Here is a 12350-nt window from a genome sequence, read left to right on the forward strand (position 1 = left end):
AGTGGGTTTTATAAAGGCTGACCTGTATAATAAAGGAGGACCCAGCATGTATAATTTTTCCTCTAACACTTTAAGACGACTAATTTGAGGACTTATGGTTTCTCACCACTGCACTTTTGCAGCTTTCAAGAAAATACTTGAGTTTTAAATGCCCGGGTGATTTAAGACTCTTTAAGGAGTTACCTTAACAATAGAATTGGTTGGGTTTTTCTGATATTGTATTTTCATAAGAAAAATTTCAGTGGTAAATATTTATTTTTCCTTGCTTATAGACTTCGCATATCATTTAAGTGGATGGTTCGAGCTTTCTCTGGATACTTAGCTACAGATCAACTCTTGCTTTTATGGGACAGAATCCTAGGATACAACTCTCTGGAAATTCTTGCTGGTAAGAGTAAATGCTTGTCTGTAAAACACATGCTGTTTCTATAATAAGGCCCCTTTTCTTCCTAACATTCATCATCTGTAACTGGAATTTGTCATTTCTAATTCATGAACAATTAAGAGATCATCTGGCTTCGAAGGTAAGTACCAACAAAAACTGCAGTCTTGATACGTTCATGTAACTGCACACCAACCTACTTCTAGTCTTTCTTCCCAGCTCCCAGAAAAGTTTATTTTCCCTTCCCTTACCCTCTCCCCTTTGAGTCCAGCCAGATCTCACTGTCTCCCAGCACCTATAGGGTCTGTGAAGCAGAGTGTAGATATACTTCCCTCCACTCGGGACTCCCCTGGCTACCTTAGCATTCTGCTGTATGCCCCATCTCAACACCTAATATCCTAACTGAGGCTAAGCCTCCCTACATGGCTGAAACCTCAGCTCTTCTGTGCCTGTTTACAGATGAATTTGAAACCTTTTCTTTTTTACTAACACTCTCTGACTTCTGCCCTGGTGGCTGAGTTCCGCCTTTTAGATATTCTCTCAGACCAAAAACTATTTCATCTTTTTTTTCAGGAAGCTACAAGTTTATCTTTTATTTAATAATTAAGTATTTCTTACAACAGATAACACGCCCAAAGCAATTTTATGATTATAAATAGGGCATATATTTCTTTTTAATTATATTATTTTGCTTCCCTTGTGCACAATAAACTAAATTATTTTATAATTGAGATTATCAGGAAATTCAAATAATAATTACAATGTTTTCACAATAGATAAGGATCAGAAGAGTTGGCAGGATATTCCCATACCTTGAATTGATAGCATTATAAAATCATGTGTCTGGGCTGCTGTGAAAATACAGCTTAGTTAAAGAAGAACATGATAGGAAGATTCTCAAGGTACCATATTGGCATATTCAGGGGTTTTTTTCTTTCTTTTTTTTTTTTTGAGACAGTCTCATTTTGTCACCCAAGCTGGGGTGCAGTGGCATGATCTTGGCTCACTGCAACCTCCACCTCCTGGGTTCAAGTGGTTCTCCTGCCTCAGCCTCCTGAATAGCTGAGATTACAGGTACCTGCCAGCACGCCCAGCTAATTTTTGTATTTTTAGTAGAGACGGGGTTTTACCTTGTTGGCCAGGTTGGTCTGAAACTCCTGACCTCAAGTGATCTGCCCGCCTCAGACTTCCAGAGTGCTGTGATTACAGGTGTGAGCCTCCACACCCAGCCTTAACATATTCTTGAGTGCTGTAAGGTCTATAGTTACTGGGTAGCATAGGTCCCTGGTAGCAATTACCCTGGTATAATCAGAGATATTGCTGATTGATGTTTTTAACAACTCCTAGTATCCTTGTCTCTCAATAATTTTTTAGAAACCTATACAAATATGAGTTAGGAAATAATGGTCTGCCCTCATTTATTTTGGTTGAATGGTAGTACCATATATAATCAAGCAACAGAAGGAATCCTCAAGGGCATTGGGTATAGCTTTTTCTAAACATTGCCCACAAGCCATTCTTACCCTTTGTTGGGACACTTCAGTATTGGGTAACCCCTGCCTTACCTGGTGGCCCATTTCATTTCTGGATAATATGGCTTGTTAAAATGTACTCCTGTTAAATCAAGGTAATTATCATGTTTTCTCTACCCTCACGTTTTCATCTCTCCCCAAAGTCTTCTGTTTTCTAAGCTAAGTAGCCTTGTTTTCTGCTATCATTCCTCAAGTGAGAGGACTGTAGACTTTTCACCAAATGTCTCTCTTCTGAGTATGCTAGAAAATTTGAAGAGTACTGTATATAGTATTTGGTATCATTTTGAAAAGACACTAAAGCACGTTAAAACAGAAGGCTCAATGGAAGAAAATACTTTCTAATAATTGGAATTTTTGCAAATTAGAATGGGTTCTTTATCTGTTAAATGAAGGGTCAGGAGGTTTAATACCTTGAAAGAAATGTTGAATTGGAAAACCTCAAGCCCTCTTTCAATTTGAATTCTCTCATTCTGTGCCTTATCACCCCTTAGCAAACTGAAGGAAATGAGAAATAAATGTATGTTGAATACTGCATTTGCTCTAAGCCAGGCACTCTTCTGTGAGCTCAATACTTAATAAAAAGGTTACTGAAGAATAGGTAGAAATGTAATCTGTATTATTGCGTCCACCCATTTTCCTTGAGTGCTTTAAGAAAATCTGCAGGGAAGAATTCTGGAACATCTAGAAATGGAACTAGACTGAAGGAAGCTCCCTTACCATGGAATTCAGATAAAGAACCACAGGGTAATTTCATATAAATGTATACAAATTATTTTGATTATTTCGTACACATCTGGTATGAGTATTTTGGAACCAGCTTTTTCTGTTCAAGTGGGTTATTATGTAGTCTTGAGAAATATTTTCTTAAGTATCACTGGCTTTAATTGTGAATTAATTAGAGCCTTTTGAAGAACAGTTTAAAGCAAAGTTATCTTAATGTTCTTGATAGAGTTGCTTAGAATTAAAGTAATAAGACCAAAAGAAAATATCAGAGTCTCTATGTTTTATATGAAGCATAATTTCAGTTGAAAATATCCCAAAGTGTAGACCTTTCCTTCTTGGCAAACAAATCTGTTCTGTGGAAGGGCTGGGCAAACCAAACATGAAGCAGATGGAGAGGAACTTCTGTGATGTGACACCAAGATAAATAAAGGTTACAAGCACACAAGCATTTTGGTTGCTGAGGTCAATTAGTGAACTGCTCCTTTTTTCCCCTTCTTATCTACCTTTGGAAAAACAGTTTCCCACTATGTAAAACTCTTTCCTGCTAGAGCAGAAAATTTGGCCAGGCTGTCAAGCTTTCAGCAATTCTGTTAACTCATACACAAAAAATGAAGTAGTAGTCATATTCCTTAACTGCTAAAATGCCTGCATTATACAAAATATGATTCCAGATATTAGGAAGCTGTAAAAAATTGTTGGTATACAGAAATAGTTTTCTTTGATATTCTTGTAAACATGAAACTCAGTGACTTTAAAGTATTCATGTTTTCTCCATTTCAGTTAAGGAGTACATCATTTGTCACAGATCTCTTCTATCTACTGTTACGTATTCAATAACTCCAGCTGACTTGACTTTTTAAATTTTACCATTACCATCATTTTTCTCCAGAATTTTTCTCTCTTAACGACTTCTAATGCTTTCTTGCTAGACTGTCCAAAATCTCTTGTCCCCTAGAAAAGTGCCTGTGCTTCCCAGTCACCGGCTGCACTCTGCCTCTCTCTGGGGAGATTAAGAAGCCTGGCTCCTGACTTCTATTCCTCAGGCACAATGACTGTAGCAGCATCCTTCATGCCATCTCTGGAAAGCTATTCCGATAGATAGCAGAACCTATGATTCTTAGGAAAGCACGCAGATTTTCACGTCAGAGATGAGTGGTTCTTGCTTACCTTCAGTTTCAATAGTGTCTTCACATAGTGGTTAGGTGCAAAACTCCAGAGCCAAGGTTGAGTATTGGCTTTACTATTTTCTACCTGTGTGCCTCTGAATGTGTCACCCCCACTCACTGTGCCTCACTCTCTGTATTAGTAAAATAGGCCACTAATAATATTTAACTCACAGAATTGGTATGAGAATTACTTATTCTTGTAAAAATATATTTTAAAAAATATATGTGTTTGCATTAGGTATGCAGTATAACTAGGAAGCAGTCTTCCAAATAATTTTGAGTGTTTCTTTCTTTTCCTTTTTCTTTTTCTTTTCTTTCTTTCTTTCTTTTTTATTTATTTATTTTTTGAGACAAGATCTCACTCTGTTACCCAGGCTAGAATGCATGGCACAATCATAGCTTACTGCAGCCTAGAACTCCTGGGCTCAAGCAATCCTCTGCCTCAGCCTCCCGGGTAGCTGGGGCTACAGGCATGCACCACCATCCCTGGCTTATTTTTTAACTTTTTGTAAAGATGAGGATCTTTCTTTGTTGTTCAGTCTGGTCTTCAACTCCTGAGGTCACACAGTCCTCCTGTCTCAGCCTCCCAAAGCACTGGAATTGCAGGCATAGGTCACTGTGCCCAGTATTTTGAATATTTCTTACATTAATTTCCCAAACTTCAATGATTTGTTGGCTAGAGAATGCACTGCCATCACTGGTGATGGAGAGAAAAGGAGATTAAGTCAAGAGTTAGCTCCAAGCAGCACCATCTCCTTATCAGAGTTACCTGCCTCTTAAATGAGTCCTTCCGTTGTTTATGACTCACTCCCTCACATGGAGTTTTACAGTAAGTTATATAAGCTTTGCATGTTAGCATTACTCCTTTTTCATATGCATATGTTTAATGGAAACAATAACCCAAAGGTTGTTTTAAATTTTTTTTAAGACAGGTTCTTGACATATTGCCAAGGCTGTCAAACTCCTAAGCTCAAGACACTTCTGCCTCAGCTTCCCAGTTGGCTGGGACTACAGGTGTGCACCACCATGCCTGGCTTCCATGCTGTTTTCTACTTAATATATATTATTATTATTTAAGTTGTCCTGTAATGTTTGGATTTTTTCTGTAGCCAACATTGAATTAAATGTCAGGATCAACCCCACAGCAGCCCTCCCTACAGATATATCCATTTGTGACACTCTAAGAAAAGTCAGTGCTGTGTATAAAAATATAACAAAATAATTATAAAAACATTTTTTAAGAAAAGGCTTTAAAATCATGTTTCTATTAGGACACCTCCTTGGTACATATGAAACATAATCTATTTAAAAATTCAGCCTCCATGTAACTTTTCAGAAGCCTCTCTACCACATTAGTAAGAAATACCTGCACCACGATAAACCAGTCGTTAGGCCAGGCATAGTGGGTCACCCCTGTAATCCTAGCACTTTGGGTGGGTGAGGCAGGAGGATCACCTGAGCCCAGTAATTCAAGACCAGCCTAGGCAACATAATAAGACCCCATGTCTACAAAAAAAAAAAAAAAATAACTAAGAAAAGAAAAATTAACTGGGCTGGTGACATGTACCTGTAGTCCTAGCTACTTGGGAGGCTTAGGCAGGAGGATCGCATGTGATTAGACGTTTGAGGCTGCAGTGAGCTATGATCATGCCTCTGCACTCCAGCCTGGGAGACAGAGCAAGACCTTATCTCTTAAAAAAAAAAAAAAAAAAATCACAGACTCATGAGATCTTCATTCCATTTTAAAATGGTTTAAGTTGTAGGTTTGAAAGAAATAACTTACAAAATAGCTTTTTTAAGACCGCTGATTTTTCCTTTTTCTCCAAACTGTGGTATTCAGCTTGTCTAGCCATCAGGCACTGGTCTCTAGAGCAGACAATTCCCATTCATCACCAATCATCACCAAGCCTTAACTCAGAATGTGGGGGTATGGTCGGTTGTGTAAAGCACTAGTTCTAAGCTTCCTTGCAGTGGGTTTTGGGCAGAGCAAAGTGGTAGCCGTGCCGGGCTGATGAGTCGGCCAGCAGTTGAAATAGTGTGCATTCCTTTCCAGTGCTGGCAGCTGCCGTGTTTGCCTTCCGAGCAGTGAACCTGATGGAGGTGACATCACTGGCTGCAGCTGAAGTAAGGATAAGTTTCACTCAGATGGGATGGAAATAGTTTCTGAGAGATTGCCAGGCAGTCATTTTAGTGTCTGATGCATAGGACACACATTACTTGTAGCCAAATTTTTTAACTCGGGTGAAACATGTAAGTTCTGAGCTAATAATACTTAAGGATTCAGATTGCTTTAATTACTTGAGAAAAGTCTTCTTATGAAGGAGTAATAAACAAGATTATTGTAGGAAACCATTATAACCATGTGGGAAACCAGATACCTGGTAATTTTAACGGAAATGATTGGAGCTTATGTTGCTTTTTTGTATGGTTCATGTCCATGCATTATTTTCACAGAAGAAAAACTACTTGAGAGAGTTAAAGAGCATATATTTGAATGATATAGTGAAGTTACATGGGCTTTTTTGGTTGTTTTAAATTGTGAGTTAATTATTTAAAGCTGATTTCTTTTCAGTGGTATAATTTATACCTAAAATATGGTTCAATTAAATAGTGCTTACTGTATTATTCTGTTATCTTTTATAAAAATATAACTTTTTCCTTAAAATAGCTGCCTGCATTTTTGTTTAAAGGAAAGAGGATGTTTATCCATCTTGCAACTGAATAAACATTAGTTCCATCTCCAAACGATTTCCTGCAGCCAGTTACTCCTTACACTAGAATAACAGGACTAGGATTCATAATGTACACTTATTTATAGAAGCAAGTTGAAATGTTAAACCTTTTATAAACTCATGCTACCTTGGATATTTGAAGAAGACTGAGGCTAACATCCAGGTTATTTTCTACAGCATGTTTTAGCATTTTGCACATGTACTAACATTAAGATATTCAGAAAAGAGAAGGAAGGGTGTAGTTTTAGTACTAAGATTTAGAACAAATCCAAAGAGCTTAGTGTCAAAATTACATTGTAAAGATGTTTATCGTATTTCATAGACTTTGCTAATAATAATTCTTTTTATTTTTTGTTTCAGGCAGTTCTTGCTGACCTTTCTACTTTAAAAGTTATGCCTCTTCTTCAAATTTTTCTGTTTGCTACTGTCACCTGATCTTCACAGTCACTGACAACACATCTAGTTTTTCATTAGAAAGAAATCATGAACTATGCAAACTCTGCATAAGACCAAAATGAAACTTTGCATATAAGCCAATAAAGATCATGTTCCCTCTTCTGTTAAACCTAAGTAGTTTCTCACTTTTTGAAACAATAACTCTGCACCAAATATTGCATCGCATGCTGCTGATTTTCAAGAGAGAAGCAATAAACACAACTTCTGCTAAATTGAGCATTATATATATATATATGATATTATAATATACATATAATCCTGACTTGTAAATGGCATGTAATAATATATGCAATAAGAACTAAAGATACTGTAATAAACTTCAAGAGGTAATGTAGCTTCTTGGATAATTCTTTTATGCCAGTTTATAAATTTATCTCTGGATATAGTATTGTTTTGTCTCATTAATTGCTCTTCACTCAGAGCCGGGATGGGGTAGGGTGTGAGAACACTTGAAAAATATATTGCTTTTAAGTAGGAATCCAAAGGTTGCTTAAATGATGTTTTAAGCAACTTTTTACACCCCAGGGATTTTTCTACATTTCTCTCCATTTTATTTTTCTCTTTAAACATCTCTACTGGGGAAGATCAATACAATTGTCTCCATCTGACAATATTTTATGCTTGACTCTCTGAAAGCCAGAAAATTATGGTGATCCCTTTTCACTTGTCAACCTTGCTTCTCTTGCTTAAAAGACTTGACATTGCTGAGGCCTGTTGCCAGCTTCTGTTGCTCTGTAACTAGATAAGGAAGACACCCAAGAGAATGAAGAGACAAAACCACATTCACTTTTACTGAAGCTTGGTTTAACAAGGTTTACTTCTAGGGCAGAACAGCTGAGAGAAATTAAAAGCAGAAAGTAGGCATTCATTCTAGAACTGCAGACATTATGCAAGGCAGCCGCCTTATTTTGGGCTTTATTGTAAATAAAGGGTCTTATTTTATATTACATCCTAAAGACCTACCATTTCTGTAATATGGAATATTACAGTATATGGGGAAAAAAGTCCAAAAACTATTGTTCTTTGATTTTAGTTTCAAATTTAAGATGCTGATCACTTCACTAAAATTCTAAATCTAGATTGATACTCTTATTGATTACCTAGAATTTTATTAAGTTTTACCCAAATGTATTTTATGAGTCTTTTATTTTGGAGTACATATTAGGAAACACACTTGTTGATTTACTAAGGGCTGAATAACAATTTATTCTGTGATTGATTCTTAATAAACCCCATTTTATTGCTTTTGAAGGTGATGTGGTTATAATCCTATGCTTTGCCATTCTTTGTTTGCACACACCCATGACTATTATCTATTCTGAGAAAATGGCTAAATATTAGGAGGAGAGTGAGTTTTAAATGATCTGGTTAAAATGCATACTAATATGCCCATCTTTGTAATAGTCTAGTACACTACGCTGGAGAATTTTGGTCCTCAGATGGGGGAATTTTGGTCCTTCTGTAAATCCCTAGATAATTTAATGTCTCTTATCTGTAATTGGGGTTGAGGGGCTGGTGACAAATGGTAGGAAATTATTGCGTCTGCTCTGTTTACCTTACAGGTAGATAAGAACCTGTAGGACCAAATGAGAAAATGCTATATTTGAAAGTAACTTTTTAAACTGCAAAGCATCAAGCAAATGAAAGATACTGTTGACTTAGTTTGTATATAATGTTTTAAGGTCAAGTGGTAGAAGATGATATGTGAAGAATACATAACTTCATTAGCATTTCTATCATTTAACCTGATAATTTAAGACTGTGTCTATAAAATGAATGGGCCATGCCATAGCAGATCCTTTCATTTGAACCAGGTGGCTCTAGGCGGTAGATCTGAATCTGAATCCCAAAGCTAGACCTGGTTGACAGCCACCCAATTTGCTGCTTCCCCAGACCCCTCTCTGCCAAGCACTGCTCCTGGTTACTTGTTAAAACACTACACTGATGGTCATCAGGCTGCCTTGCCCACCTTTTTTTTTTTTGACACAGTCTGGCTTTGTCACCCAGGCTGGAGTACCATGATGCAATCTCGGCTCATTGCAGCCTCCACCTCCTGGGTTCAAGTGATTCTGCTGCCTCAGCCTCCCAAGTAGCAGGGACTACAGGCATGCGCTATCACATCCAGCTAATTTTTTGTATTTTTAGTAGAGATGGGTTTTCACCATGTCGGCCAGCCTGGTCTCGAACTCCTGACCTCAGGTGATCCACTCGCCTCAGCCTCCCAAAGTGCTGGGATTACAGGTGTGACTCACCACGCTGGACCTGTCTACTCCGTCTTTAAACACATCTCCTTAGGCTCCCTCATTTGGCATCCTTCCTCTTGCATCCTCCTGTGCCATCACCTACCAACCCCTGACACCCCCTTCACATCTGCTTTGACAGTGATCACAAGGATTAGAGCAAACAGCGATACGTTGACATTGATGTAGCCTAATAGGCAAATTCTATTTGGTTCTTCAGGATGTCAGTTCACCCACTAATGTGATATGTTATGACTTTATAGTATGGAAGAGTTTATTGAATAATCTTTTTGTTGAGAATGCTTTGGTAATGCATTGTTCTGACTGATTGAAATTTCCAGCTTGTCTTAACTTCACAGCGCCCCACTGTGGAAACATCGGGACCACTAAGCTTGTGTTGTCTCAGCCTTCTACTTCAGAATTTAGCTTTATCTCTCCCCCTGATCTGTCTTCTTCCTTCTTGCCTTAAGAAGTGTCTAGTCAAGTCCTATAGTTCTCCAAATGCAGATTTGATTGTCCACTTCTGTGCTTGAAAAACTCAACTTCTCATTGCTTAAAGGATAAAGGCTAGGCTCTGTATCATAACTGGAAAAATTCTTCACCACTTGGTCTTTTCATTCCTTATGTTCCCACAATGATCCATTATCCGATACCTCAGATTCTCAACCAGATATGGCTTTTCATTTTGTCTCCGCCAAAATCTTCTCCATTTCTTAAGGCTTCCCTCAAAATTTTTTCTCTGTTGTGAAGATACCATGGATCCTATAAATTAATTATGCCCTTCTCTTTGTTCTCATAAGACTGTTCACCCACTCATATAATGCTTATACTATTAAGTAATAGCTTTTTGCATATGATTCTGATTTTGTCACTTTATTCTCAAGGCAGTTTTCATTGACTTGTCCTAAATGTGGAATATACAAGCAGAAATTTGTCCATAAGTGTCTGTATCCCTTGACCTGCTCAGAAATTGTTGGGATCTGTTTTCTGTAAAACATAATTTCTTCTTTGTATCTAGTCTTCCATCTTCCACAAATGCTCTGATTTTTCTTTAGAGATCCACCCCTTCCCCATGTGCATCAGGTGAGGCTGACTCACATCCCCAAGAGCTCCGGGACCTAGCCAAGTAGTCACCAGGTACTGTTCCTCTAGCCATGGGGATTGCTTCAGGACCAGTGTGAAATCTGAGACCAATGAGAGCTTGTGAAACTTAATTAGGAAGCTTTGGTTTAATCTTTCAGGGAAGCTGGATATGAAAAAGAAAGGATGTAGGGTCTGTAGCTGCTGCAATCTAGGAATAGAGAGAAGGAAAAGCTGCTCTTTTGGCCTTCTTGATCCCCAGATCGTGCTGCACCAATCTACCTCTGGGCAATTTTTTTACAAGACCCAAAGGATTTTCTTTTTAACAGAAAGGATCCTAACTGATGGCAGTTATTTTCCTTTTAGGTGATGCACAAAAATAGAACTATCATTATTTGGTGTAGAACCCCTGTCTACACACTGCCCAAACTAGAGTAGTATATTTTAACCTCTTCTAGTCAAGACACAACCATGATCTTACAGGTATAAATTGTATATTTCAGACCAACTGAACTACTCAAAGTACCTAATACAAGGTACGTATTTTGCCTTTGGCCCCTTGCCCATACAACTTCCTCTGCTTAGAATGCCTTCTCTTCCCTCTTTGCCTAACTCTTACTTGTACATCAAAACCCTTCTCAGGTGCTGCATCATCAGGGGAGACTGCTTTTCTAATGAATACTCAACCCCAACACATACAGAAGATGTATTATAATCAATTTAGCTTGTCCTTCACTGCCACTAGACTGTGACCCTTTGAGGACAAAATTGGATTCTTTTTCAGCCATATATTTCTAGAACCTAGCATTGTGTTTGCCCCATAATAGGCATTAGTAAATGTTTATTGAATGAACAAATGAAGTTACCTATTTTAATTCACTCATTTTACTGATAAAGGAATTTACCTATCCAGTGTCATCAGGTTATTTGCTATTTTACTCACCAGGTTGACTTTGGAAATCCAAAAGGAAAGAATATTTTCAGAGGAAAAAATGTAAATGCTTCAGTCACTCCTTTTTTTTTCATTTAAGTTAACTTTATTAAGGTATAATTTATGTACAATAAAATTACATGTAAATTTTATGTAAAATAAAATGCATTTTAAGTGTACAGTTCTATAAGGCTTAACAAATATATATACCCATGTCACCACCACCACATCAAGGTATAAAAAATCAACTTAGGTAAACTCCTAAGGTATTTACCCCAGATAAATGAAGACACATGTCTCCATGAAGGCTTGTGCACAAATGTTTATAGTAGCTGTAACCATAAAACACCCAAACTGAAAACAGCATGAATGTACATTAACAATGGTAAATAAACGAATTGTGAAATACTCATACAATGTAACCCTAGGCAGTAATAAAAAGGAATGAACCACTGATCACACAATATGGATTTCTATCACCCGATAGTTCTTTTTTTGCCCTTTCCCATCCAATCCCCCATACATACATTCACTCCACTACTAATCGGCTTCTGTTCCCAAAGATTAGATTCATTTTTCTAGTTTCATGTAAATGGAATCATTTTTTGTGTCTGGCTTCTTTTGCTCAACATGTTTTGAGATTCATCCATATTGTGTGATCAGTAGTTCATTCCTTTTTATTACTGCCTAGGGTTACATTGTATGAGTATTTCACAATTCGTTTATTTACCATTGTTAATGTACATTCATGTTGTTTTCAGTTTGGGTGTTTTATGGTTACAGCTACTATAAACATTTGTGCACAAGCTTTCATGGAGACATGTGTCTTCATTTATCTGGGGTAAATACCTTGGGAGTATTTATTTCTGGGTTATGTGCAAGCACATGTTTAACTTTGAAGGAAGCCTCCAAACTCTTCTGAAGTGGTTCTACTGTTTTATATTGCCACCAACAGTATATGAGTTCCAGTGTTTCCCAGTCTTTACTACCAACAGTTGGTGTTAGCATGTTAGTGGTTTTACTTAGTATTTTCCAAATGATTTTGAGCATATTTTCCATTTGCCATTTATACATATTCTTTTGTAAAGGATCTCTTCAAATATTTTGT

The 12350-nt window shown here is 37.3% G+C and overlaps 1 protein-coding gene across 2 annotated transcripts in view; it reads left to right on the plus strand.

Annotated features, from left to right (window-relative positions):
- Window positions 1-10848, plus strand: part of TBC1D19 (TBC1 domain family member 19) — a 146491-nt gene extending 135643 nt beyond the window's left edge. The window contains exons 19-21 of one of the 2 annotated variants that reach the window (XM_032273642.1): window positions 273-388; window positions 5857-5927; window positions 6896-7325. In XM_032273642.1, the coding sequence (XP_032129533.1) occupies window positions 273-388; window positions 5857-5927; window positions 6896-6970 (262 nt within the window). In that variant the 3' untranslated portion in view covers window positions 6971-7325. Of the gene's footprint in view, window positions 1-272; window positions 389-5856; window positions 5928-6895; window positions 7326-10677 lie in introns of those variants that run through there. The other variant, XM_032273647.1, reaches the window with a different exon arrangement.
- The last annotated feature ends 1502 nt before the right edge of the window (window positions 10849-12350 follow it).

This window comes from Sapajus apella, unplaced genomic scaffold, assembly GCF_009761245.1.
Source record: "Sapajus apella isolate SASKATOON/1434 unplaced genomic scaffold, GSC_monkey_1.0 scaffold5, whole genome shotgun sequence".
NCBI lineage: Eukaryota > Metazoa > Chordata > Mammalia > Primates > Cebidae > Sapajus > Sapajus apella.